This window comes from Bathycoccus prasinos (assembly GCF_002220235.1).
Source record: "Bathycoccus prasinos genomic : Chromosome_8".
Classification (NCBI taxonomy): Eukaryota; Viridiplantae; Chlorophyta; class Mamiellophyceae; order Mamiellales; family Bathycoccaceae; genus Bathycoccus; species Bathycoccus prasinos.
The window spans coordinates 580,884-607,584 of record NC_024001.1 but is presented as its reverse complement, the minus strand read 5'-3'; the positions used below and the strand labels follow the sequence as shown (position 1 = coordinate 607,584).

The 26,701-nt window shown below is 49.1% G+C and overlaps 15 protein-coding genes across 15 annotated transcripts; 8 read left to right on the top strand and 7 right to left on the bottom strand.

The window, feature by feature from the left end:
- Positions 1-41: 41 nt before the first annotated feature.
- Positions 42-2,003, bottom strand: Bathy08g03300 (predicted protein; the record flags this gene model as incomplete). The annotated part of the gene is made up of 1 exon (XM_007511453.1): positions 42-2,003. One exon carries the CDS (start codon positions 2,001-2,003, stop codon positions 42-44), a length of 1,962 nt encoding a protein of 653 aa, XP_007511515.1.
- A 284-nt stretch (positions 2,004-2,287) lies between these two features.
- On the bottom strand, positions 2,288-4,624 carry Bathy08g03290 (predicted protein; the record flags this gene model as incomplete). Its single annotated transcript, XM_007511347.1, has 1 exon — positions 2,288-4,624. One exon carries the CDS (start codon positions 4,622-4,624, stop codon positions 2,288-2,290), a length of 2,337 nt encoding a protein of 778 aa, XP_007511409.1.
- Positions 4,625-5,390: 766 nt separating this feature from the next.
- Bathy08g03280 (unknown protein) lies at positions 5,391-6,443 on the top strand (the record flags this gene model as incomplete). The annotated part of the gene is made up of 1 exon (XM_007511731.1): positions 5,391-6,443. The coding sequence occupies one exon, from the start codon at positions 5,391-5,393 to the stop codon at positions 6,441-6,443; it is 1,053 nt and encodes a 350-aa protein (XP_007511793.1).
- A 118-nt stretch (positions 6,444-6,561) lies between these two features.
- Bathy08g03270 (predicted protein) lies at positions 6,562-7,752 on the bottom strand (the record flags this gene model as incomplete). Its single annotated transcript, XM_007511421.1, has 1 exon — positions 6,562-7,752. One exon carries the CDS (start codon positions 7,750-7,752, stop codon positions 6,562-6,564), a length of 1,191 nt encoding a protein of 396 aa, XP_007511483.1.
- A 147-nt stretch (positions 7,753-7,899) lies between these two features.
- Positions 7,900-9,441, top strand: Bathy08g03260 (FAD-dependent pyridine nucleotide-disulphide oxidoreductase; the record flags this gene model as incomplete). The annotated part of the gene is made up of 1 exon (XM_007511671.1): positions 7,900-9,441. The coding sequence occupies one exon, from the start codon at positions 7,900-7,902 to the stop codon at positions 9,439-9,441; it is 1,542 nt and encodes a 513-aa protein (XP_007511733.1).
- A 325-nt stretch (positions 9,442-9,766) lies between these two features.
- On the top strand, positions 9,767-11,062 carry Bathy08g03250 (sialyltransferase; the record flags this gene model as incomplete). The annotated part of the gene is made up of 1 exon (XM_007511371.1): positions 9,767-11,062. The coding sequence occupies one exon, from the start codon at positions 9,767-9,769 to the stop codon at positions 11,060-11,062; it is 1,296 nt and encodes a 431-aa protein (XP_007511433.1).
- A 103-nt stretch (positions 11,063-11,165) lies between these two features.
- Positions 11,166-13,125, bottom strand: Bathy08g03240 (predicted protein; the record flags this gene model as incomplete). The annotated part of the gene is made up of 2 exons (XM_007511433.1): positions 11,166-12,789; positions 12,929-13,125. 2 exons carry the CDS (start codon positions 13,123-13,125, stop codon positions 11,166-11,168), a joined length of 1,821 nt encoding a protein of 606 aa, XP_007511495.1.
- Positions 13,126-13,746: 621 nt separating this feature from the next.
- Bathy08g03230 (solute carrier family 35 member C2) lies at positions 13,747-15,492 on the top strand (the record flags this gene model as incomplete). The annotated part of the gene is made up of 1 exon (XM_007511668.1): positions 13,747-15,492. The coding sequence occupies one exon, from the start codon at positions 13,747-13,749 to the stop codon at positions 15,490-15,492; it is 1,746 nt and encodes a 581-aa protein (XP_007511730.1).
- A 320-nt stretch (positions 15,493-15,812) lies between these two features.
- On the bottom strand, positions 15,813-16,208 carry Bathy08g03220 (predicted protein; the record flags this gene model as incomplete). The annotated part of the gene is made up of 1 exon (XM_007511661.1): positions 15,813-16,208. The coding sequence occupies one exon, from the start codon at positions 16,206-16,208 to the stop codon at positions 15,813-15,815; it is 396 nt and encodes a 131-aa protein (XP_007511723.1).
- Positions 16,209-16,382: 174 nt separating this feature from the next.
- Positions 16,383-16,850, top strand: Bathy08g03210 (thioredoxin; the record flags this gene model as incomplete). The annotated part of the gene is made up of 1 exon (XM_007511287.1): positions 16,383-16,850. The coding sequence occupies one exon, from the start codon at positions 16,383-16,385 to the stop codon at positions 16,848-16,850; it is 468 nt and encodes a 155-aa protein (XP_007511349.1).
- A 130-nt stretch (positions 16,851-16,980) lies between these two features.
- Positions 16,981-19,761, bottom strand: Bathy08g03200 (predicted protein; the record flags this gene model as incomplete). The annotated part of the gene is made up of 1 exon (XM_007511517.1): positions 16,981-19,761. The coding sequence occupies one exon, from the start codon at positions 19,759-19,761 to the stop codon at positions 16,981-16,983; it is 2,781 nt and encodes a 926-aa protein (XP_007511579.1).
- A 402-nt stretch (positions 19,762-20,163) lies between these two features.
- On the top strand, positions 20,164-22,242 carry Bathy08g03190 (predicted protein; the record flags this gene model as incomplete). The annotated part of the gene is made up of 1 exon (XM_007511715.1): positions 20,164-22,242. One exon carries the CDS (start codon positions 20,164-20,166, stop codon positions 22,240-22,242), a length of 2,079 nt encoding a protein of 692 aa, XP_007511777.1.
- A 148-nt stretch (positions 22,243-22,390) lies between these two features.
- Bathy08g03180 (molybdenum cofactor biosynthesis protein A) lies at positions 22,391-23,623 on the top strand (the record flags this gene model as incomplete). The annotated part of the gene is made up of 1 exon (XM_007511571.1): positions 22,391-23,623. One exon carries the CDS (start codon positions 22,391-22,393, stop codon positions 23,621-23,623), a length of 1,233 nt encoding a protein of 410 aa, XP_007511633.1.
- Positions 23,624-23,704: 81 nt separating this feature from the next.
- On the bottom strand, positions 23,705-24,898 carry Bathy08g03170 (predicted protein; the record flags this gene model as incomplete). The annotated part of the gene is made up of 1 exon (XM_007511644.1): positions 23,705-24,898. One exon carries the CDS (start codon positions 24,896-24,898, stop codon positions 23,705-23,707), a length of 1,194 nt encoding a protein of 397 aa, XP_007511706.1.
- Positions 24,899-25,368: 470 nt separating this feature from the next.
- Bathy08g03160 (unknown protein) lies at positions 25,369-26,598 on the top strand (the record flags this gene model as incomplete). The annotated part of the gene is made up of 1 exon (XM_007511561.1): positions 25,369-26,598. One exon carries the CDS (start codon positions 25,369-25,371, stop codon positions 26,596-26,598), a length of 1,230 nt encoding a protein of 409 aa, XP_007511623.1.
- Between the last annotated feature and the right edge of the window lie 103 nt (positions 26,599-26,701).

Genomic DNA, 26,701 nt, shown 5'->3' with positions numbered 1-26,701 from the left:
CGTTTCTAATGTACCTATCTATCTACCATGAACTATATACACTAATCGTTTACCTTTTTTTTCTCTTCCTCGAACAAACACATGCGTCGGTTGGGCATGTCGTAAACCACTCGTCTCGAATTTAAAACATTCGCGCACACCATACCGACGCCAAACTCGCTTAAATCAAAGCCACTCCCGTTAGCTAAGAGCGTCTTCAACTCCTGGACGCGCATACCTTTGTTCTCGAACTCGATCCAATCCAACGTCGCTTTTACGCACTTCTCGGCACCGCCACCACCACCGCCGCTTCCGCTCACGCCGCGAACCGTCGACGTTCGGCGAACTTCGTTCTTGGAAAGCAACGCGTTTTCTAAATCTAGCGATTCAACTGCACGGCCGTGGAAGATGACATCTGCTCCACCCGCACCAGAGTCAACCATGAACATCCTTAATTTGGTTTGGTGGTTACCTTTCCCCGAAAATCGAGCTTTCAAATGCGGAACGTTTGAGACGATGGAAACGTTTTGCCACGGCCAGTCGTTCGCATCGAAATAACCTCTCGGGTAAATGTGGACCGTTTTATCGTTGCCGGAAGAAACGTCAACGATAGAAGATTTAAACGCATCGAAACCGATTATACCCGCAACGCGCTCGCTACATCCGGAAACGACACCACTCGCGTCCATTTGCATAAACACTGGCTTTTCAATCTTCAATTTACCAATCTTCAACTCTTTCGCGCGGCGGAAAGCGCATTTGACTTTTGTCGAGACCCCAGAAACGTGCACTTCGCCAAACGTGGCTAAATCTAAATCGTCCGCAACGCGCTGGTCTAACACGAGACCGCTCGCCCCGGTATCTAAAATGAACGGACCGACATCTCGACCGTTGATGTACGGTCGAACTAACACGTGATCGGAGGAACATTTTACAACCTCGACATTGTATTTACTACTACTGCTGCTGCTGCTACTACTACTACCACTGCTCTCACCCACTCTATTATCGTCATCCTTTTCAATCGAAATCAACTCGCTATCAAACCTCTTTTCGGGACTACTAAACGTCTTGGACGAACTCTTTGCCCTATACCCTTGAGCGTCAAACCTCTGCGTACTTCCGCTCGATCCAATAATCTCACACGTCTCCGCAAACATAAACTGACCATGCTGGTACGCCTTCCATCGACTATACTTCCACGTCTCCACGCTCCCGCAACACTTAATCTGCACTTTCTTCGGCAAATACGTCTCTTTACATAAAAACACGTTGGCGACAATCAACCCGTCGTCTTTCAATCTCACCGCCACCACTCGTTCATTCTCGTTCGTATCTTTCACGTACGTCACCTCCAACAATCCTTTCATCTCCAAACAATCTCTAGACACCCAATACCCAGTTCGAATCCACGTCGCCAACAACGCCGCCTCGCGATCGTCTAAATCCAAAGTCTGTGTGTATCCGCTAAAATCCGTCTCCCAAACTTCATTCCTCTCGGCGTCGAAGCCGGAGACGTACGCCAAGTGCGGATTCACGCACTCATCGATGAAATTTTCGTCCGCGTACGCCAACTTCCATCTCACATCCATGCCTAAATGCTCGCCGTTTCCCCAGATTTCGCCTTGATGAAAACCGCTATTACAACTCGTCGATGACGATGCCTCCGCGTCGCCGCTCCCCGTCTTCTTCTCCGCCGTTGTTGGAAACACCGCCGCTCGCGCCGACTCGAGAATCTCGCTCACCTCGCCTTCAAATATTTCAATGTTGCGGTCCTCTTCCTTTCTGTTTTTGGACGACGACGGTTTCAAGAAATCCCGCAAGAACGCGGCGCGTGGAATACTCGTCGTTGTTCGTTTTCGACTATTTCGATGATGATGGTGGTGTCGGCGAGGTAAAGTCGTTCGTGGTGTTCCCTTCCGGAGAGGAAAACACATTCCTCCTCCAAGTCGTCCCTTTTGTCCTTCTCTTTTCGAGAAGAGAAACGACGACGACGTGGACAAGGAAACCACGAGCGTCGTCATGTTTGGATCCTTCTCTTTCTTATTAACGCGGTTTCTGTCGATGTATAGTTTGATAAATAATAATACTAACAGAGATGTAATACTATCACGAGAAGAAGAAGAAAACGGATGTGAGGGAGAGGAGGAACGCTTTTCTTTTGTTTTTGTGTGGAGTTTTTGCTCACGATAAAATGAGTGTTAAAAGTTATTAATACATATCGAATAATAGTAATGATGGTAATAATACAACAAAGATGATAATGATAACAGTAACGGCGTACACATTCGCGCGACAACGAGGACGCTCAGGAGGCTTCTTCTTCTCGTGTTTCATCTGCGGCCGCGGTGGTCTCCGCAGTCGGTACGCCTCGCTTTTCGACGATCCTCTCGACGTGCGCGACGATGTGTTTACCGTAGGCATACTTTTTCATTTCCGGCACGTGTTGGCGAACGCGCGTTAAGAACTCTTCAAACTGGTCGTCGTCGCAGATTTCGAGGAGTTTTTGGACGACGTAGTTCGCGTATTGGTCGGACATGAGTTTCGGGAGGTGGTCTACGCCCTCGAAATCTTTCTCTTCGATCCCGCCTTCTCCTGGATCTTCTGGTTCGAGCACAGAGTCGGAGGATGCGGTTCTTTTTCCGAGCATTTTATCGATCATGATTTTCTTTTCTTCCTTTCCGCAATACGCCATGCATTTTTCAATCACGTTCGATGCAAACTTGTGCGTGGCTAAAGACGTTATTTCCGTCGCCAACTCTCTCAAAATTTGCTTTCTGAACTTCTCGGAACCGTATTGCAACGAGTGCTGAACGACGTAGTTTCCAAACTGATTGATGGCGAGTTCGGTTGTTTTCTCGACGATAGCCGGTAGAAAAGACTCGTTCTTTTGCTCTTCCGTGCAGTGTTCGAGCATGCGTTGGACGACTCGGCACGCGAACGGGTGCGAGGAGAGTTTGCGGACCGTCTCCGCGTCTTTTACAATAATTTTTACAAAGTTCTCCAAATCGCCCGTGGCGGAGAGTTCTACGACGAACTTTTGAGCCACGTGGTTCCCATTCTGATCACAACACAAGTTTTCGAGCTCACGTTTGAGCGGTTCAAAGAATAACGTATCTCGCTGCTCTCGGGAACTCACATCCAAGGCTTTTTGGATGACTCGACACCCGAAAGCGTTCAAGCACAACTCCAAACACGCTTCACCCGAGGCTTTTTCGAGCAACGATTCCAGCTGGTCTTCGTTAGCGCGCTCGAAGCACTTTTGAATGACGTAGTTCCCGAACACATCTACGGCTAATGTCTTGAAATTCGGAGAGATTTCTTCCAGGACTTGGTTGAACTTACTTCCGTCCGGGTCAGCCGCGATATCGATGTGCGACTGAATGAACCGCGAACCGTGCTGATCGCTCGAAAACTCCACGCAATTACCAATTACTTCTTGAAATGTGAATTCGCCGCCATCGTCGTTCAAATTTTCACTCGCGCTGTTCGAGTTGGAGATGTTGCCTCCTCCGCGACTGGCGTTTCCTCCAGAATTGGGGATGCGTAACATTTTGTACCTCAAGAGTGCTTCCGACGGCGGTGGGCCGCTATTATTCGCATTCATTCCATAAACATCCGCGTCACCGCTGTTGTTACTGCTGTTATACACTGAGAAGTTACCAAGATCGTTTTCGCTTCTTCGATTGTTCATGTGACCAAAGTTGTTGTTTTTCCTCTGCCGCCCGTTTCTCGAACTGCCTCGTGAATCCATGCCTCCTCTGTCGGACCCGTTGAGCGACGACGACGAGTAATATCCATTATTATTATTGTTGTTGTAGTTGTTTTGGTGGCTTTTGTTATAGCCTCTCTGTTGCCGTGATCCATACCGGTGATGATGACTATTATTGTTGTTGTTGCTCATCTGAAAACCGTTTCCATTGTTTGAACCATTTGCACCACCATTCATACCCATCATGTTCCCAGGAAACGGCATTCCTTGCGCCGCGTACATTTCAAGCATCTCCTGCGTCGGGACTATCGCGTAATACGCCGCGTTCATCTGTTGCGCCTGTTGCATCCTCGCGAATTCGTTCGGATCAAATCCACCCATCAACGGCGGCGGCGGTCCACCCGGCGGCGATCCTACTAAAAGCGGCATCATCTGTTCCGGTGAACCAGTCGCGTACGACATTTGTTGCCTCAACGCCATCTCGTACTCGTACATTTGCCTCGCGTACATAAAATTCTCGTTACCCCCGTTTTCCCCGATCCCTCCGTGTTGCGTATACTCGTAACTATTCGCAGCATTCGTCGCGTTCGTCGCCGGCGCGTAGTATTGTTGATATTGCTGTTCATAATGCGCAGTATACGCACCATCGTCACTTTGCGAAGACGAAGAAGGCGTCGTCACAGTATTCGGTGTCGGAATACCCCGCGCTTGTGTCGAAGAAGAACTCGTCGTCGTCGTCGTTTTCTCCCCAGGCCCCTCTTTAAACGCGCTCACTTTTTGCTTACTCGGACGCCCGCCTCTTTTCGGACTCGTCAGCGGCGACTTCTCCCCGTCCAACCGAACGCTATTCAGTTGCTCCTCGATGTGCGTGTCTTCCACCACCGCACTCGATGAAATTCTCGTCGTCGCCGCGGTTGCGGTGTAGTTGCTCATATTTTTTTTTTCTGCGCACCTACAATGAAACACCCTCTTCAAAAACCTCTGCTTTATTTACTCACTCACTTCCTCTTGTCAAAAAACTCCGTCGTTTTCGGATGCACGCGAGAGCGACCTTTTCCGAGAGCGGTCCCGTCTTTTCGAGCTCGAATTTTGGAATAAAAAAAACTCACTCACTCGCGCGGACGGTGGTCGTTGGTCGTCTCTTTACGATGATCGATATCACAGCGACGAGTCGTTTTGGAACACTCCGCTGCTGCGTGGTGCGTTACGCCTCTCGAGAATGCGTTTCGTCTCGTTTTTGAAGCGTTTTTTCTCGCGCGTCGCTTCGCGAAAATTGATTACAGTTGGTGTGTTTTTTTTCTTTTCTCTCTCGTTTTTCCCCAATTTCAGAAAAACTTCTCAATTTCGCAGACGACAGACACACTTTGCGCGCGCAAAAGCAAAAGACGGACGAAGAAAAAGACCAACAACACAAGTCCTATATTCTCGCTCTCTGATGATAAAGCACGACGACAACAACGGCGATAAAAATAACGAAAACGCCCGCTCGAGCGCTCTTCCTTATGTGGTAGTTTTATGTACAAAAAAAAGTTGTTTTAAATTTATGTGCACTTTCAGCAGAAAAACACGTCGGTCCGTCCTTTGGCAAGACCAAAACGAACGAATTTTATGATTTAGGGCTTCAAACCCTACTCCTTAATAAAACTGCGTTTTTCTCTTCTTCTCGGAAGAAAGAACAACAGAAGAAAGAAGCGAAAAAATGGACGAAAACAACGGAATTGAAGCCGCACCGGAAGCTTCAGCACCAGCTCCAGCACCGGCTTCACCAACGACCGCGAACGTCGACGATGCGAAGAGAAAGACGACAAACAAGAAGAAGAGAAAGACAAAAAAGGATGACTTTTTGCGTTTGCACGAGTCACCAGAGGACGATTACGGCGCGGTGCAACTGAAGAAAAAAGCAGAAGTAAAAGAAAACAACTTTGACGATGATGATGGTGAGGATGACACGACCGTCATCGCCTCGGATTCCGAGTTGGACGACGCGCTGAACAAAGAAGAAGAAGAGATGAAGAAAGAAGACGACGACGACAACAAAACGGAGGAGGATTCGGAAATACAGTCGACGAAAACGAGAACGATTTCCACGCGAGAGTTGATCGTGAAGAGGAAAGAAAACGTGGAAGCGCTTATGCGCGTGTACGAGCAAACGTATTACGATTTGATCGAAACGATGAGGAAGAGACACAGGAAGTTTCAGTTGAAACACGGGCACGTGGGGTTGAAGTCGGCGGCGACGGCGCTGGCAAACGCGAGAGGCTTAAAAGCAGGTAAAGACGACGGAGAAAATACTATCGTCGACGGAGAACAACAACAACAACAACACGAAGGAGGCGACCACGAGCGGGAACAAAACGGAACGAGGACGACGTGTTCGTCGGAAACGTGCGAGAAAAACGCGATGCCGTTTTCGAGATTTTGTTTCGAACACGTGAGTCTGGACGCCAAGCAAAGATTTTACGAAGTGATTGATGGTAAATTGGAATGGAGAGTAAACGAAAAGTTTATGATGAACGCGCAAAAACCGTCGTCGACTTCTGAGGACGATGATGGCTGCGGCGCGAACGAAACTCCGGGGAAAGGCAACGACGCGAAAGAGGAAAACGACGACGCGGTTCCAGAGCCGGCGACGGATCCAAAACCTCTCAAAGAAATGTCACCGGGTCCGCCGGGCGGAGGTGTCAATCCAAACGCGAGCACATCCCCAGGTGGAGCTGATATGTCCTTAGCCGCATCTTTAGGTTTACTTTAAAACGATTTGAGTTTGAAATATAGTAATAATAATAATGCTTAATATATTAGATATCTACTAATGTTACAAAGCGTCGTCTCGTCGTTCTTATTATAGATTACGCGAAGAGAAAAATCAATCAAAGATTATTGTGGCTACCTTTTTTCAAACTATCGCGATATTCCTCTTGCACGTTTTCAAACTCTCGACTATCTTGCCTGGTGACGATCCACCGTTTTCTATTCAACGTTTCCTGCGGTATGTCTTTCGTCACGTTGAGTATAAAGACGCCGCTCACGATGACCACGAACCCGATCGTCTGACTCAAAACTTCCGCGTATCCTTGCCCTAAATAATCTTTAAACATGATCGAACTCGCGGTTAACGTCAACGTCGTAAAGCACACGTAATATATTGGCGTCACAATCGCCGTGTTAAACGTATCCAACGCTTTATTCAAGTAGTTCATCTGCGTCAACACGCAAAAAATCACAAACCCGATCATCACCCACGTCTCGATTTCCCGCATCTGGTTGTTGCCCTCGAACGTCATCTTCAGCGCCAATCCTAAAGTCTTCACGCTCATCACCGATAAACTCCCAACCAACGAACAAATCCCAATCGGTACCAACAATTGCGTCGTCCCGTGAATCGGATAAATCTGCGTGATCAACACAAACGTAAACATTAAAACAAACGCCGCGTACGACAAAAACGTCGGTTGGAGCATTAAACGCACAATCTCTTTGATCGAATCGATTTCCTTCTCCTCCGGTGCGTGCAACACGATATTCGCGGACCCGACGATACACAACGCACAACCCAACCACCCAAACGTGTTCAACTTCTCGTTCAACACGTAATGACTCAACACCGCGGAAATGATAATCGACAACGCGCCTAAAGGCGTGACCACAATCGCCGGCGCGAACGCGTACGCCGCGAAGTTCGCGATTTCCCCCAGCGTCATCGAGAGCATGCCGACCCACCACAAAGGTTCGTGTAAGTACCCGAACCCGCCGTCGCCGGCTCGTTTTGAGTTCGCGCGAGAGCTCGACAGTTTTAACCCTTTCTTTTTTATGATGAACGAGGCGCCTATGCAGAGCGAAGAGCCGATGGCGAGGAGTAAACCTTTCGTGTTCGACGAGAATCCGTTCGTATCGACTGGTTCGTCCCAACCACCCCCGGAGTGATATCTCCCCGTCGAGGAAGAACTCCCCATCATCGCGCTACTCCTCATCGCGCTGCCACCACTCACGATGTTGTTCTCTTCTGCGACGTTGTTCTCTAATAACGAGTATTTTGACGACGCGGACAAAGAAGACGCCATGAATGATATCGCAATACACGTCCGCAGATGTGACGAGCGAATTCTTTACGAAAACGTCTTCTGTCGTGTACGTCATCTCCATAAAGAGACGATTTCACGCGCAAGAAAGAACACGCGTCATCAATCATCACCGTGGCAGAAGTTTCGATGCTGTTAAGAAGAAGAAGCTTTTTTACGAGTCCTCAAATTCGAAGAAAGGAGGTGGTTTCGAGGAGGAGGAGCAGGAGGCACGCGTCCGCGTTCGATGAGAATGCTTCCCCAAAAGAGTCGTCGTCGATAAAGAAAGTCGTCGTCCTCGGCGGCGGGTTTGGCGGGCTGTACTGCGCGTTAAAGCTCGATTCTTTGTTCGCGACGAATACACGCGGCGACGATTCGGGCGAAAAGAAGAAACCAACGATGATTGTGACTTTAATCGATACCAACGAGAAGTTTCTCTTTAAGCCGTTGATGTACGAGTTGTTGAATTCAGACATGGAGGAAACGGACGTGGCGCCTTTGTACGAGGAACTGTTGGAGAACACGACGGTACGATTTTTGCAAAAAGAAGCGATGAGAGTGGAACCGGAGAAAGTTTTGAAAACGAAAAGCGGGAGTAAAGTGAGCGGGACCGGTGGGGAGGTTATCGTGCGAGATGTGGAGACGAAGGAAGAGGAACGCGTGAAGTACGATTACTTGGTCGTATCGCTCGGCGCCAAGGTGGATTTCGAGTCCGAGAAAAATTTCGTGAAAGGCGCGAGAGAATTCGCGATGCCATTTAACGGGCTGGATGACGTGAAAAGAATGAGGGAGAAGATTGAACGATTGAAAGAAGATGGTGCAGAGAGGGGCGAGAGGACGGTGGCGGTGGTTGGCGCCGGGTACGCGGGAGTAGAGTTGGCGTTGTGTTTAGCGCGATGGTTCGAAAGAGAAGACGGATTGAAAGACGTGAAAATTAAATTGGTCGCAAAGGATGGGAAAGTACTCAGTAGCGCGACGGTAGGTGGAAAGAACGCGGCGAGGAAGGCGTTGGAGAAAGCCTCGAACGTGGAAATTGTAGACGGAGTGGTCGGCGCGATTGAAAGGAGTAGCAGCGAGAGTAGTAAAGTGAACATTTCTTTGACAAAGGGTGATTCATCTTTGCAAACGATCGAAAGCGTCGACATGTGTTGTTGGACGGTTGGTTTGTCCGCGAAACTTCCAACCAGCGAAAACGACTGGCCGTTTGAGCAAGACCCGCGGACGGGGAAAATCGTCACCGACTCCACCTTAAAAGTCGCCGGGTACGACCGAGTTTTCGCCTTGGGTGATAACAGTATACAGCGCGAATACGAAAAAAAGGACGCCGCAAATCGCGAGGAAGAAAAGCCTGCCACGGCGCAAGTCGCCTTCCAAGCCGCGGACTATTGCGCCTGGAACGTCTGGTCCGCCATCAACAAAAAATCCCTCCTCCCGTTTCGCTACCAACACCTAGGGGACATGATGACCTTAGGCGACAAAGAAGCCGCGGTCCAATTCCCAGTCGGCGAAGAAACCACATTAGACGGTTCCGCCGCGTTCGCTTTGCGTAGATTAGCGTACCTCTACCGCATGCCAACCAACGGTCAGCGATTGAAAATTGGACGGAAATGGTTATCGGCGATAAGCTCGAACCCGAGCGCTTTCGTCGGCGAAGTCATCGAAGGATTGAATTCGTACACTTCTTCGAGGTAACAACAGTACAGGTATAGGTACTCGTGCACTTAACGCCTTTAGAATTTTAGCATAAACATAGAGTTTGAAACACCAACGCGCGCAGAGCGGCAAGAGCACAAACATCTTCTTAAACAACATCTTAAACAATAACGACAACAGTTTTCATTTTTTCTTCTTTCATGCGCTTCACAATTAATTATAATTAAGTTTTGCGTAAAAAAAGAGAGACAGAGAGAGAGAGAGAGAAACGCGACGAATGCCAGCGAGTGGCGGCCGCCGAAAGTGCGCGCTGTGCTTGGTCACCTTTGTCTCCTTCCTCGTGATGACTCTCCTTCTCTCCGCCATGTCCTCCTCCAAAGAGGACTTGCGCGAGAGCCTCTCTAAAATTTCCACTCAAGATATCGGGGAGACTGCGATGCAAGCGATGGAGTTTTTTATGGACAGCTTTAACGTTTTCGACGATGAGGAGGAGGAAAAAGAGGAAGAATCAGCGTTAGACGTCGCCGAGGAGCGCGATTACTTGTTGGGAAATAAACACTCGTTCGCGAACGGGTTTGAAGTCGCCGACGCGGATGTAATCATCGCAGCGGCGAGTCCAACCGAGTATCGACCAAAAGTTCCCAAAGCTGCTTCCAGTGGTGGTAAAAACGAAATCTGCGCCAAAGCGTACCTCGATCGATTACCGTGCACAATAACGAAGAAAATGCCAGAGTGTGTCGGGGACAGTTTTAACTTTGGGAACCACTACTGGACCGTGTCGCAAAAAGCCGTGGAGAAGTATAAAACCGATCGGAATTTGAACTCGATTAGCAAAGCGACCGGCGTGAAGAAACGCTTGCCGAAGGACGGACCTTTCGACGAGAGAAACGTAAAGCCGTATAGGAGCTGTGCGATTGTAGCTTCGAGTAAAGCGCTGAGAGGAAAAAAGTTAGGGGCTAAGATAGATAATCACGAAGTGGTGATGCGCATGAACGGCGCGCCGACGAAAGGATACGAGAAAGATGTCGGTTTTAAGACCACGTTTCGAGTGCAGCACGGGGGGTATTTCGGTTGGCGAGAAAAGCCGGAGGAAGTGTGTTTAGGAAAGTGGGCGGCGGGAAGAGACCGTGGAAGTCACTCAGAGTTGGAGAAGATGGCGAGAACGAAAGTGCACGCGATTAATCCGAACTTTGCGAGGAAGTCAAGGACGGATTGGTTCACGAAGAGGGATCACCTTCCCACGCAAGGATTCAGAGCGCTCCTCATTCTGTTGGCGAGCTGTAAAGAGGTGAGCGCCTTTGGATTTAGCGGCGGCGCTGGATGGTACTTCGATAAAGTGAAAAATCGAGGGCCGGCAGATAAAAGGAAACATGGGCAAGGATTAGCAAAGAACCGATGGTTAGATGCGCCGAAACCGGCGGCAGATAGAGGTAGTAATAGCAAGAAGAAACGGCGACTTCTTTCGTTGTTTAGTAATAGCGAGCGCGAGGGAGAAGAAGAAGTAGAAAAGAACGACGAGAAGTTTAACATCACGTTACCGAAGCGATCGTTATTGGCAACGCATCCGAGGAATACGTTGCCGACGACCCACAAGCTTTCTGTCGAGCGCGAGTGCATCCGAAATCTAATCAAATTGAAATTTCTGCAGAAAGGCGGATAAATTTAATCATGGTACCATTCGCGTGTTGCATCAATATCATTTTATTAATATGACATATATTAATCTAGGGTGCTATATAGTAGTAGTATCGCATCGTATCGCATCAGTTCTTTTCAAATACAAATTTCAGAAACGCCTGAAACGCTCGCGCATCCGTTTCTGGACTACGCGCTTTGACAAATTCGTGTTCCACCATTTCGCTCGCCGTATATCGCGCTTCGGCGTCTTTTTGCAGTCCTTTCTTCACAAATTCGCGAAACGTTTCCGTAAACTTACCGTGCGTTTCTTCGCACAGCTCGCTCTCCGGAGAAGGCCCGTGGACGATTAAATCCATGATATCCCAGAACCCACCGTAACTCCCTCCGGACGTTTGCTTTTGCAAACCGCCTTCGTTGTTTTGTTGTTGTTGTTGCTTCTTTTCGTTGGATGCGACCACGGCGTACGGAAACTTACCAAACGCGAATTCAAGCAGTGTCAACGCTAAGCTCCAACAATCAGTTTTGTAATCGTATCCATCGCCTCGAATTCTTTCTGGCGACATGTACGTCGCCGTGCCTACCCAACTCGTACACTCGGCGCCAGATTCGCCCAAGCGTCCGCTCACGCCGAAGTCGGACAATTTCACCATGCCTGTTTGTAAGCAGCACAAAATATTCGACGGTTTCACGTCTCGGTGCACGACTCGCAAGACATCGTGCAGATAGTGTAAACCTGTGCTCGCTTGACTGGCCACCGCGGCTATATTTTCCTCTTTCCACGGTAAGTTCTTATTCTTCTTACACACGGCGTCCAACGATCCGCCATCCATGAGTTCTAAAACCACGCGAATAGTCGCGCCGTCCGCGAAAAACGCTCCGTAACAATTCACAACGTACGGGCATTTCGATTCGTGCAACGTCCGCAACTCGGTAATCATCGCCTTTCGTCTATCGTCGTCTAAATTCACTCGAAATGATTTCACTGCCACCATCTTCTGCGTCGGTTTGTGCAACGCCGTTTGCACGACGCCAGAGGCTCCCGACCCCAATATCTTCGCGTTCGTAAAATCTAAATCGTCTAAAGTGGATAAGAACGTCCCAAACCTGGGCGTTCCACCTTCTTCGTTCACCAAGGAACTGTTCGAACACGACGTGTTTAAACTTTGATCGAGTGGTGAATTTTTCGCATCCGTTCCTCCTCCTCGGCTGCTCCCCCCAACCGTGTCCGTTTCGATCGAATTATTATTCGTGTTATCTCTCGTCGTCGTCATTGATATCGTGGTGGTGTTACTTCGGCTCGCGTTTCTCCCACCGTCCGTCGTGCTCGACGAAAACGACTGGTCTTCTGTTTTACTATTGTTATTATCATTCGTAGTGTTGTTTTTATCGTAGTTGAATTCGTTTTTTATCGTATTAGTAGTAGTAGTAGTAGTAGTAGTAGTACTCGCGCTCGTCGCGTTCGGTCGTTGTCTCGCGCGAATCATCGCCGTCTCTTCCATCTTCCTCGTCAACCCAACCATATCTACCACGGACGCAGTCCGACTCTGGCTCGCGCTTTGCGTCGCGGACACGGACACGGATACCGACCGCGACTCGAATCCTCTGCCGCCGCCCGCGCCCAAAAATCCTTCTTCTAACGAGAGTTGCGAATGCGTCTCTTCGTCCAGTTTGGACAAGTCCGAGGTGGATATTTGCACGCCCAGTTTCCCGATGGAAAAGTCGCCCTCGGTAAACGTCCCCGACCCGGTCCTTTTTTTGTAAAAGTTCGTCAGAAAGAGAGAGAGAGAGAAAGAGATGTCAGCGAAACCGTCGTATTCTTTGAATCAACACGCTGGCGAGTTGTTTTCTATATCTAAAAACAGAAAGAGAGAGGAAAAACGATACTTACCATCGGTACTGTTGCTCCTTCGCCGCGTCGTCTTCTTTCGGCACGGAGAGCAAGGAAAGATTGGCGGGTTTTTTCCGCGCCGCGTGGTTGTTGTTGTTGTTCTTCTCTTTTTTCCTCCTCGTCGTCGTCTTTTCTCCGTTCGACGATGATGATGTCGAGGAGGAGGATGATGACGGTGCCTCGTCGTGAAAAGTCATTTTTTCATCATCATCTTTTGTGTGTTGTTGTGGAGCAAAAGAAAACACGAGAGAAAAACAAAAAAGAGCTCACCGATGAGAAAGCTCCGACTGAAAGATCTCCTCGCTGCTGAGACGCGTGGCAAACAGTAGTGTTATTATTGAGCGCACCGACGCTAAGGATATATGAGAGAAAAAAACATCCGTCGTGTCCTCGACATTTTAGAGAAAAAAACATTTAGGGTAGCATGTAATACCCTAAATGAGATTTTTTGTTTTTGGGCGGACACCAAAAAGGAAACGCGCGCGGCCTCATTCGCTTCGTGCACCACGGACAGACAGAAGACCCGGTTTAGAATTCCTTCTTCGTTTTGAGAGTACCATTTACGAAGAAAGAGAGGCATTCGAGAATACGAACACACCATGCATCATTGCCTGTCTCTGCAAAAGGAGCGCGCGTTGTTTCGTCTTTGTCCGTCGTCGAGAAGACACCGTCATCATCATCGGCGATGATGATGATGCGGGGGGGAGGTGCGCTCCATCACACAAAAGAAGAAGAATAGTCACAGAGAGTACGCGCGCGCACACACGCTTTGAGAACAGCACTCTCTCGTCGCTTTTCTCGTCACAGAGACTCGCGATATGACGACTCTCGTAAACCCTACTACGCTTCCGGACGAGACCACCCGTTTACTCTCTCCTTCGACTTTTGAGACTTTGACGGAGAACACGAGAGGAGGAGGGAAAGGAGGGAAAGGAGGCACAGAAGGAGCGAACGAAAAAAACGAAAAAAAAAGCAACTCGTCGTTCGCCTTAAAATTTTGGCCGCAGAAAAACACAAACACCACCGAGGGAAAACTACGAGAGGGAGAAGAAGATCATCATCCAAATCATCGCGTAAAGAGGAGCGGCTTTGAAGACGCCTCTCAAATAATTCATACTCCGAGAAGAAAAACGATGGGAACAACAACAACGGTAAAAGACGACGGCGAAATCGAGGATGATTTTGCGAATTATTCGCAGATGAAACCACCACGTTTACGAGAAGAGGATGTACCACCGGACAACAAAGATGATGATGTCGTCGGAGGTGATGATGATGATGAAAACGATGATTTTGAGAACAGCGGTAAAGGAACGAGAGGAACGGTGCTTTTGATCGATAAAGATGCAGACCGTGAAAACGACGAAAACGACGAGAACGAGGATACTTTGAACAATAAAAACGTCTCCACGGCGTACGCGCAAAAGATCATCGATCGAGACACCAAATGGCTGTACATGAAATGCGCGGTGTTAGCGACCCTCTGGTTCGTGTTATCCGCGTCGCTGGCGCTGTATAACAAAGCGATTTTTAGCAAGAAAGGGTTTCCGGCGCCACTTTTGTACACGTCGTGTCAGTTTTTCATGCAGTGGCTTTTAGCGACCTGGGCGTTGCAATGGCCGCAATTGTTTAACGATCGGGATAAACGGTTCGTCACGCGAGGGAGGCCGGTGGTGCCGACGGATTCGTGGATGCGAACGATTTTGCCGGTTGGGTTTTTTATGGGGTTAGATATCGGGTTGAGTAATATTAGTTTAGTGTACATTACGGTGTCGTTTTATACGTTGACGAAGACGACGAGTTTGATATTCACGTTGTTTGTGAGTTTTATAACCGGGATGGAGAAGTTTTCGTGGACGTTAACCGGGATCGTGGTGACGGTGATGTTGGGGGAAGCGGCGGCGGTGATCGGGGAGACGCAGTTTAACGCGATTGGTTTTTTTATTTGTTTGAGCGCGGCGGCGGTGAGTGCGGTCCGGTGGGTGGTGGCACAGAAAGTCATGCATTCCTCGAGCTCGAACAAATACGGTTTACATCATCCGGTTATTTTGTTGTACCACGCGATGCCGGTGATGACGGTGGTGACGTTTTCGTTTAGTTGCGTTCACGAGCAGTGGTGGGAAGCCGAGAAGTGGGACGCGAAACAGTGGAGTTTTCACACCAGCAAAGAGTGGGCGGAGGCGTTCGCGACGGTTTTATTCGGCGCGTGCATGGCGTTCGGCATGACGTTATCGGAGTTTGAGTTGTTAAAAACCACCTCGGCGATTACGGTCATGATCATAGGCACGGCGAAAGATTTAATCACCATCGGCGCCTCGGTCGTGATCTACGGCGACGTCTTGGACGCGTACAACGTCTGCGGATTATTCCTTTGTCTCATGGGTATCATCGGCTATAACAACTTCAAGTTGCAAAAGATGAAAAAAGAAGCGCTCACCGGGAAAACCGGCGATATCGACGACGGTTTACCTCTACCCGTGTTCGTTTCCAAATCATCCGCGTACAACAAAGAGGACGACGACGACGACGAGGACGACATATTCCGTCAAACCTTCGTGAGATGATGACGGAGAGCAAAGTTTAGAGAGAGAGAGAGAGAAGAAATAGAATTAGAAATAACACGTAGTAGTAGTAGTAGTAGTAGTAGTAGTAGTAGTAGTATGATTTGCACAATGTACTGGTCACGCGAAGCGCTTCTTTGTATTCTACAGTAGTATTCGTTTTTAAAAGTCAAAGTCAAGTCGAGCGCGCATACATACGAGCGATCGCAAAGTCAACACAGAACGCCTCGGTTTCACTCGTTCCACTTTAAACGCCTCCTTCCCTACGTCAGATCATCGCCGTCGCAAAAATCAAACGCGAAATGTGCGATATGCTCATACAGTCAACACAAACTCGGTTTCACTCGTTCCACCTGTTCTTTCGCGAGTCGAAACTCCTCCTTCCCAGTCACCTCGTCGCGCACATCAAAGTCCTCCTTTCCCTCGACGAGAGTCTCCACGAACTCCTCTAAATCCACGAACGCTTTTTCTAATCGAACGAACGTGTCTCTCACCATCGCTTTCGACTCTTCCAGGCACTGTTTCCGTTGTCTCGCGTTGTTGTTGTCGTTCGTTTCGTCGTCGTCGTTTCGGTCAATCCTCTCGTCTTTTTCTATTCGCGAAGTGAAATCCAAAACTTCTCGTTCGTACATTTCCCTCTCTTTGGAGAGGCGACGGAGGACGCCGGTTTTGATTTTCAGTTCGCGTAAAACTTGCGAGATTCTTTTTTCGCGCTGCATTTCGTGCTCTTCTTCGTTTGTATTCGCGTCTGTTGATGTCGTCGTCGTCCTCATCTTTGTCGTTTCTGTTGTGGAGATTTTTGAACTTTTCGCGGGGAAAATTTAACTGTCGTCGTTTTGCCTCACAAAACACTCTGAAAAGAGTATTAATACACTTTAGAGAATAACACAACGATGACGACGAGCGGTGCGTCGAAGTCGTTCGCGTCGTCGTCGTCGCGATTCTTTTTGAAGTCTCGGACTTTGAGTAGCAGTAAAAGGAGGAGTAGTTTTAGGAGGAGGTATAGGAAAACGAGCGGCCAGATTGAATGCTCGACGAAGAAAACATTCACCAGTTTCCAAGAACTCATCGACGAGTCGGAAATACCAGTCCTCGTGGATTTCTACGCCACGTGGTGCGGGCCGTGCAAACTCGCCTCGGAAATGTGCGGCAAATTCGCGAGTCAAACGGAGTTTAAAGATAAGGTGAAGTTCGTGAAAATCGATACGGAGAAATACGTGGAGCTGAGCTCGAAGTGGAAAGTGGAAGGGTTGCCGACCTTTGTGTTGTTTCACAAAGGGAAAGTGCTGGACAGGATCGAAGGATTGCCGACGGAACAGCAGATGAAAGATCGACTGCTGTACTTTTTACAACAAGTGTAGAAGAGACGGTATCGTGAAGGTATCATTTTAATGTAGAAAAGCGGTCGCCCGCGAAGAGAGTTCTTATTCTAACGTAACAACTTTAACGCAACCTTTCGTTCGCCAGAGAGAATTTTACGACGGACTAGTATTAGCGTTTTCCTTTTTTCGGTTTCTTCCTTGATGCCGGCGGCTCGTCTTCTTCTTCTTCGTCGTCGTCGTCATCGCCAAAGACGATGTCGGGGAGCGCGCCGTCAGAATCGGAGTCATCTTCTGTTTCTTTCGCCGCGGCGGCTCGCTTTTGTGCCGCCGAAGCGGAGGACTTGCCAAACTTTTTCTTCTTCTTCGGTTGTTGTTCGTCTTCTTGTTCTGCGTCTTCCATCCGAGGCGCTTTCGATGGAATCCACGCGTCGTCAGAGGTTCGAAGTTTACTAGAATTCACCGGCACGCCAAACGCGCCAAACTCGTCGTCTTCTTGAACGGCGCCGGCGGCGCCGGAAGGCCGAACCCTTTTTGTTTCAACTTCCTCTTTTTCTCCTTCTCGAGGAGGTAGCATAGGCTTCTGGACGACGGTGTCTTCAACTTCTAGTTCTTGCTCTTCATCGTCGTCATCCATCGCCACTGGCTCTTCTTCTTTGTTTTCTTCTTCTTCTTCTTCTTCTTCTTCTTCTTCTTCCTCCTCTTCTTCCTCACCGTCGTCCCCCCAAGTCGGTTTCGATCCGTCTAATGCGTGCTCGGTGCTATTTTTATCAGTCAACGACCACTTTACTTTTTCTTCTCTCGTCGCATTTTTCAGCGAATTACTCGCGCGCTCCAATAAAGGCGGCGCGCTCGGATGCAACAAACTCTCCAAAGCAACGCGCGCGTGTACGGAGGCTACGTCGCATGTATTTGCGAACGAGGCAAACGTCAACGCGCTGTTCCTCGGTCGATGCGATGTCGGCGCAAGCGTTGAGGCCAACAACGCCTCCGTTTTTGCAGCCTTTAAATCTTCCAACATTCTCTTGCACGTTTCGTCGCGATACAAATTGAAAGGTTCGATAACGCTTGATTCGTACGCAGCGGCAACGACCTCGTCGATGGCACGTCTCGCGCTTCCAGAAATCGAAGCGCCTCCGACGCGCAAAAACGCTGCTAAACATTTTAGCGCCGCGGTTGAAGTCAAAACGCGATTTGATGCGGTCATACCGCCGGCTAAGAGAATGTCGTTATCTACTCTTGCGGCAATTTCGCGAATTATCTCGGGATCTTGTTCGGTTTCAACGCCGTGCGCGCCGTGTTTCTTCCTCTTTCTTTGTTGTTGCGATTGGTGCTGTCTCGCGGACGATGCTCGGATGAACGACACGTTCGTGAACGTCGCCGCCGCATCCTCAATGGCGTGTAACGCTATTGAATCACATATGAAGCTTTTCACCGCACCCGCACCTAAAGTGTTCGCTAGATTTATGGATACGTCGTACGCCGCGCATCGAACGGATGCGTTCGTGACTTCCCCGGTGCGATCGTTTGCCGCGGTGTTTCGCAAGCAATCGTCCAACATCGTACACGCGAAACCACACGTCGGCGCAAACGTTATTTTCGTAGCTGAAATCGTCGCATTTAACAACATCAAAGCCTTTTCGTGCGTGCATGGAAGTTTTGCACTCAAACGTGGCGACGATACACCTGGAGGAAGCCCCGGCGATTGAGAAATTGGCGTTCCGTTGCACTTCAAAACTCGTTTCGCGAGCTCGCAGATTGATTGAATAGGCACGCTCACGAATACTGGAAACTCTTTCAAATTCAACATTTCCTCACACACGAGTAGTACGTTGTCCAAGTTATCGTGCGCGCCTTCCCTCGACGCGTCTTGTATGTTCTCGTTCGCGAGAAATTTGGCGGGAAGATCGTATCCAACCGGCGTGAGCATTTTTAATCCTTTTTCAGCCACTTCCAACTTTTCAAAACCATCGAACGCCATTTTCGCGAAATGGTGCGCTTCGACTAAAGCAGCGCGCATGGTCGATTGCCAAATTCGGGCCAACTCTTTGGTGCCACCCGATGCTCTCAACACGGACGCGAAGCATCTCGCAGCGACCGCGGGAAACGTGTGGCTTCTTTTATAACTCCCGCCTCCCACGTACATTTTAATTGTACTTTGCAAACTCAATACGTGTTGCTTCGCCGATCCAGGATGCGCCGCACAAATCGCATCGATACACTTTAACGCGGCCATTTCCAAAGTTTCGTAAGTTGTTTTCATTTGGTTGACTTTTAATAATCCGAGAAGAGTTCGCAAAATCTTTCCGAAACATTGCGATGCTTCGTGTTTCACCCCGGGCATGTATTCAGATAAAGCCCCGGACCGTTTCGCTATGCTTTCTACGCACTTCACTATGGCTAATGTCAACTGCACTATCCCTGTCAACTGCACTTTCGCCTCGTCTTCGACTATGCATTTCACCAACGCCTTGAGCGAACCGTCTAGATCCTGCAACGCGTTCGTGAAAAACTTCGCGAACCGCTCCGTCGACGCGTTCTCCGCCACAAACTGAATCACCGCCACGCCTCGAACCGCTTCGTAAACTTCTCGAAATCCACACCTCTCCTCAGTCCAGCTCGTGTTACCGAACGCCAAAATGCGCTCCATCTCCGTCAAAAAAATCCCGCCCTCCATCTCGCTCGCCAACGACAACAGATTCGATCGAGCCATCACGTGTAACGCGTTTCTCGTCCTCGCAACTAATTCTTCTTCTTCTCCAAATCCATTCTCACCACCATCGTTCTTCGTCGTCGTCGTCATCATTTCCACGCAGTATTTCAGCATCGAACTTCTCGTCGCTTCAGAATTGTTGTTGTTTTCATCACCGCCGCGCTTCTTACTCCTGCTCGTCCCATTCGTGGTGGTGGCGGCTCCTCCTCGGTTCCTCGTTTTGTTGGTGTTGTTTCCCATTTGAATGATGCGAGAAGAAAACGCTCAAAGCAGAGACAACGACGACGTAAACGACAAGGACTCACACGACGACCGCGTCAAGGTGGTATTCTTTCTTTCGCGCGTTCGCCGCTCTCGCGTGTATTACGAGTAGTATTTGTGGCGAAATTCTTCAAAAACTTTCCCTTTTGAGGAAATTGGAAACCTCTGACCATTTCAAACCTTTAAGAAGAAGAAGAAGACGGACGCGCGCGCAGTTGAGTCGGTGGTACGTCTCGTTTCTCCGTAGTACTCTCCGTACGAGATCACCCTTCCAGACTGGGGAGTGGGAGTTTTTGGGGCGAGTGTTATACGCTTTGCGTAAACGTAATAAAAACATATCTCATTTGAAAAGAGTAGCCGGGGAAAAGCAAAAGCAATCCGATGGGGGAAGGCGGAGTGAAACTCCCACCTCGCTCGACGCGAGGTCGCCGGATGACGCGCATGCTCGAAGACGAAGACTCCGCGGACGAAGAGTTCTGGAACCAAGACGCGTTCAAAGAAGAACACGAAGACAGCGAGTACGAAAGCGAGGAAGAAGTCGCGGACGTTTTTGATAAAGATTTCGACGAGGAGGAAACGAGCGAAGACGAGGAGGAAGTGGAAGTGCGAACGGAACGACGGAGGAAGACGATGAAAGCGCCGGAAAGAAACGAGGCGACGAAGAAGAAGAAACAAGGTGCGAGTGATATTGCTGCTACCGCTGCTGCTGGTGGTGGTAGTGGTGCGTATCAAGAACAAGAACAACAACGACAAGAACAACAGACGGCGACGACGGAGCCGGCGGTGGTCATACCGCAGGAACTTCGAGTCTCGTCGCGCGCGTCCGCGAAGGAGATTCGCGAAAGGTCCGAGGCGTTGCAAAGAGAGAGAAAGTCGAGACCGCAAATCGTGCGACCGAAGGTGGAGTACGTCGTTCCGACCATGGAGGAGATGATCAAAGAGGCGAAGATTACGGAGAAGAAGAATTTAATCGAGTTGGAGCACTTGTTGCACTTGGAGGAAGAGCAGAAGAAGAAGAATCAGATGATGGATAGGAAAAAGCGGTACGACGGACCGGCGATTCGGCAGAGAAGTTTGAAAGGCGATAAACCCGGGAAGATTGTGTACGAGTTAATCCGAGGCGCGGTGAGTGAGAGAGACGCGCCGGAGTTTTATTTGAGAAGCGAAGATCAAGCGCCGTCGACTTCGGCGAAAGAGGAGAAAATTTGCGCGATTACCGGGTTACCGGCAAAGTATCGCGATCCGAAATCAGGGTTGTATTACGCCACGATTGATGCGTTTAAGCAGTTGCGGTTGCAACAGGAGAAGAAAGAGGCGGAAGAGAAGGAGAACGCGACGATAGATGTAGAGGTAAAAGTAGAAGACGGACAAGAACAAGAACGGGAACAACCACCAACGCGCAGGTCGATTTGGGATCCACCCATTCCAGGGGCGTTGACGCATCGCGAAATCGCGCAAATAGCCAAGAAGAAAGCCGAAAAGGAAGAGCAAGCCGCGATGCAAGCGTTTTTGAAGCAGCAAGAGGAGGCTAAAGCCGCCGCGGCGGCGTTGCGCAGAGAAAAACAAGGCAAACCGGCGAAGGTCGCGCCGCAGGCGAAGCGCACAAAGGCGCAAATCAAGAAAGCGAAGGAGGCGATGAAACGAGAAGAGGAAGAGAACAAAGATTTGCGAGGTCCTGGTCGATGGTTGTCTTTGAAGACTATATTGGCGAGGCCAGAGTTGGACGTCCCAGCAACTGGTCCTCGATACCCTCGACCAGTGCTCGAAGGCTTCTCGAAACCGGGCATCCCGCAGTACGTCGTCCCGACGCCGAAATCGATCGACGAACGACCACTCGACGAAAAAGACATTAAAATCGAACAACCAAACTTCGACAACGGCAATCGTGGTGCTACCATTGCAGTTGTTGGTGGTGAAGATACCGTGGAGATTGAAGGTATTCATTCCCGGGATATGGATCACATCGACGCCTGCGATATCATGGCCATCGAAGACAACGAAGAGGAAGACGACGCGATGACAAACTCGGATGATTTCACCGTCGAAGATGCCTCGGACGACGAAGAAGACGACGAAGGTACGATCGAAGAAGACGAACGCGCGGCTTTAGAGGAGGACGACGAGCGTTTGAATATAACTGCCGAGGAGGAAAAGAACGCGCTCGAGGACGAGGCGAACATCCCAATCGAAGAACTCATGCGCCGATACCAATCGAACAATCGACAGTTTGGGCAAAAAGAACCGTCTCCATCGCCGGAAAACTCCTCTGACTTTGATCGAGACGAAGACGAAGATGATTCTGAAGATAACGAATCGACGTTAGAGGAGGACGAAAAAGCGCTTCAAGAAGACGAAGACATGTTAGATGCGGACGAGGAAAAGAAACGTTTGGAAGACGAAGCGAACATGCCCATCGAAGAGTTGATGGCGAGGTACCAGCAACAGCAAAATAAAGGCTAGCGACGACGTCAAAAAGCGAATGTGATAGCACAGATGTATAGCGAATGTAGAATAATAGAAAATTGGTAGTTTTTTGTCATTTGACCGCCTCTCAAAAAGGACGACCAAACGACACTTTTCCTTCATTCTTTACCTCTCATTCATCATCATGCAGCGCGGGAGAAGAAGCCCCGCAACAATATTGCGCCAACTCCTCCTCGTCTCTCGAACGCCCCTCTTCAGTGACAACAAAAACTGCGCGCCGAAAAAACTATACGCGGCAAACCCTCTGCCGTTGTTCGAGGACGAAAACGACGGGAAGACTAAAACCGAATGGAAAAAGCGCAGACAAACGACGGCGGATGAGTTAAAACCACCAACGACGAATACGAATACGAATCAACAGTTTTCCATGCTCACGGACACGTTTAACCGCCACCACGACTATTTGCGGATATCTCTGACGGAAAGGTGCAACTTGCGATGTCTGTATTGCATGCCAGAGGATGGGATCGATTTAGCGCCGAAAGATGATTTATTAACGACCGAGGAGATTGAACGTTTGGTGAAGTTATTTGCGAAAGAAGGCGGGGTGAGGAAAGTTCGTCTGACGGGTGGAGAACCGACGGTGAGGAAAGATTTAACAGACATAGTGGAACGAATATCGAGGATAGATGGGATAGAACACGTGGCGATGACGACGAATGGCGTCGCGTTGAAGAGTAAACTTGACGCGTTGAAACGGAACGGTTTGAAGTCGATCAACGTGAGTTTAGATTCGTTGGTAAAGGCAAAATTTGAGTTCATGACGAGGCGAGACGGGTTAGAGAAAGTGTTGAAATCAATCGACGAGGCTATTCGGATCGGGATAGAGACGGTTAAAGTAAACGTCGTTGTCGTGAGAGGGCAGAACGACGACGAGTTGTTAGATTTTGTGCAATTCGCGAAAGAGAAACCAGTCAACGTGAGGTTTATTGAGTACATGCCGTTCAACGGGAACAAATGGGAGACGCGAAAAATGGTATCCTACGCGGAAATGTTTGATACCATTCAAAAAAAGTACCCATCGATCGCGCGAATCCCGGATGAAACCAAATCTGAGGTTGGGAAGAACTTCCAAATCGATGATTTTCAAGGCACGGTGTCCTTCGTGACGAGCATGACGAACCATTTTTGCGGCGGGTGTAATCGATTGCGTATATTAGCGGATGGAAATTTGAAAGTGTGTTTGTTTGGTAACGCCGAAGTATCTTTGCGAGACGCCATGCGCGTAGATAACGCGTCCGACGATGTTTTGAAGGCCATCGTGGAAGGCGCGGTGAAGAGAAAGAAAGCGAAACATGCGGGCATGGAGAATTTAGCTTTCATGGAAAACCGGTCGATGATACGCATTGGAGGATAATAATACTGATGATAACATTAGAAGAGAGTATTTGTATAGTAGCGCAGTAGCAACCGTTAATGATTTATTTTAGCAGCAGCATCAAAACGGCGAGCTCGCACACATGACAAACTTTGCGTGTTTCTCCTTCCCCGCTCTCGAGTAACATTCAGCCAGTTGAATGACCGTATCTACAATCGCCTTCTCCCCGTTCGCCATCGCGTTCAAGCAATCTTCCGCGTCTTCCTCAGCTTTCACTTTTTCTTTACTCTCGTCCACGAATTGATCTCTACCCGGTCCTTTCCTCGTGTCTAAAATCTTTCTAATCTCAGCCACCGAGCTCGTCTCGCCCCAACCGGCTCTTTCAATCATCCGATCGAGCGATTCTCGGGTTTCAAACGTCGACCAAGGACACTGCACGCCCGATCGCGCGAAATCTCTCGCCTCTTCCATTCGATTCAACGACGCGTACACGTCTGAAATAAACGCGTACACTTCGCCCCAATTTTGAAACTGATTCTTAAACACGTCGCACGCGACCAACGCGGACTCTTCGTCTTTCCTCTCCAAATGCCGCTCGACTAAACCTCTCAAAGAGCTCGGAAACCTCCCAACTTTCATCGTCAAATATTGGTCCAAGGTCAACTTTCCCTTCTTTTCTGAATAGTCGTTTAACTCGTACGCGTTCTTCCCGACTTCTCCGCTGGCGTCAAACAGCGCTCTCTCCGCGCCGTCCGTCGCCGCTTCCTCGACGACAATCTCGCGGTGGATAAACTCCTTTGGATTTCTCGCTAAAAGCGTCAAAAACTTCCCGCACGAGGACACGCGAACGATGCTTAACGAATCCACGTCGTCGTGTGGAATGTAAATCCCAATCGTCGTCGATGTCGCCAACTCTTTCGCGACCGGAACCACCAGCGGGTGCACGTTTCTCCTCTGGTTCGGTTCCACGATTTCCAAACCTTCTTTCGCTTGTAACACTCGCAGCAAAGATTGGATGTTCGTTTCCGTGTTTTTCGTTCGCGCGATGGAGGCGGCGTTCTCGATGTATTCCGAATGCGTCGTGGACGACGACGCGGATGCTCGAATTTGGTTTCTTCTTCTTCTTCTCCTACTTAAACTACTTCTTCTCTCGTCGAGGACGATGTCCTCGTCTCCATATCTTCTTTTCTGCCGACGCATCATCGGCTCGCTTTTAAGACAATAATAATAACGACGACGATGATTTCTTCCTTTTGCAACGACACCAATTTCGAAAGAGGACGTAAACGACGACGCCAGATGATTTGACGTCATCCTTCTCTCTCTGTCTCGCGCGCAAAGTCTCTCTCTCTCTCTCTCTCTCTCTCTCTGTCCCTCTCTCTTATTTGAGGACTTTTGTGGTAAAATTCCTTCTCCGAATGAGAGAAAGATGAACCCTAAACCCTAGAGAGATCTCGCTCTTTTTCTTCGACAGAAAAGAAAAACCTCCAGAGGTTTTCGGGTGTTCTTCCTTTCTCTGGGAGTAGAGTAGTATTCTGCACAGAAGGAACTCTTTCTCTCTCTCTCTCTCTCTCTCTCTCTCTCTCTCTCTCTCTCACACACACACACACGCAATACTCGCGCAACGAGAGTCTTTTGTCGTCGCAGTTTTTTTTCAGTCTCATCATTTGCAACGGCGGCAGAGCGTTAAAAGAAGCGTCCTAAATCTCACTCTCATCGAGAGAGTTTCCAATCGTCGCTTTTTTATTTACACGTCAGCATTCCAAAAAGAACGCTCGATCGAGATGAACGGGTACGCGAGATGCACGGTCCCGCCGATCTTAGTCAACGCGCGACCGAAAAATAACAACAACAACAACAACGTTATTGGTAACAGCAGCACTTCTCCGACGGCAGCGCCGACGCCGAAGCGAACGAGCGAGGACCGAGACGATGCCAAATTTGGGGGCGTGGTGAGTCAGCAACCACACGCCTCTGTGCACCACGAAAGAGGACAAAGAAGGAAAAAATCGGTTCGGTTTACGGAAACGCCGGATGAAGTCGTCGGGACGGCGGAGGATATCGATCGATCGTCGATTTCAGCGCCGAAGAGGTGCGACGTGTGCAACGTACATCTGGTTGGGTTCGTGTGGGAGTGCGGCGCGTGCTGCGAACAAGAGAAGTCGACGAAAAATGATGGAAGCGGCGAAGATGCGATGTCATCACGCGGAGAACAACATCAAGTACAACATTCACCTTCTTGTCAAGCGTGCGAGGAGTTAGTCGGGGTTGGAAGAATGGCCGTTCGCGAGGAAGAGAGAGTGAAGAATACGATGTTGGAGATTGGGCCGCAGTCGCCGCACCAGAGTCAAGGGACGGTGTTTAATAGTGGGAATACGGCTTCGAGTGGTGGCGATCATGGATTTTCGCATAGGTCCAGGAACAACAAGAACAATAACAACATAGAAGAAGGAGAAGATGCTTCAAAAAAAGGGTTCCGACTGTGCGTGAGTTGTTATCAGATGCACGCGAGGTTATCGATGAGTCGAACGAGGTTTTTGGAAGAAAGGAAACGGAAGGAGGAGGAGAATCTCAGAAAGCAGACGATTTCGTCGTCGTCAGATGATACGATTACTATCACACCTACGACGACAACTACAACTCTTCCCGTGCCAGTTTTGAACAACACGACGGCATCCGTGCCGACGGCAGAGGCGACGCCGGAAGAAAAAGAAACCGTCTTCTCCGCCGGTCAAAACAACTCTTTATGGTTACAACTCGCCGAACAATTACAAATTCACGAGCACGATCCTCAAAACTTCATTCGAACTGGATTAGACGACCAATTGGCGCTGGAAGAAATCATACGCGATCGAGCGACGCTCATGGTCAACGGTGAAGACCGACTGGGAAGAATTTTGAAAGAAGCGACGCGAAGGATGGACGCGGCGAAGCAAAACGACGCGGAAAGTCCCGAAAACGAAAACTCCAACGGTATGCATCAGAACGAAGAGGAACTCGCGCCGGCTTTTTGATATCACAAACAACGAGACCGTGATGACAACTGGTAGAAAATAAACATACTGTACTTGTATTAATGAATTTATGTGTATCAAACTCAACGTTAAACAATTTCTT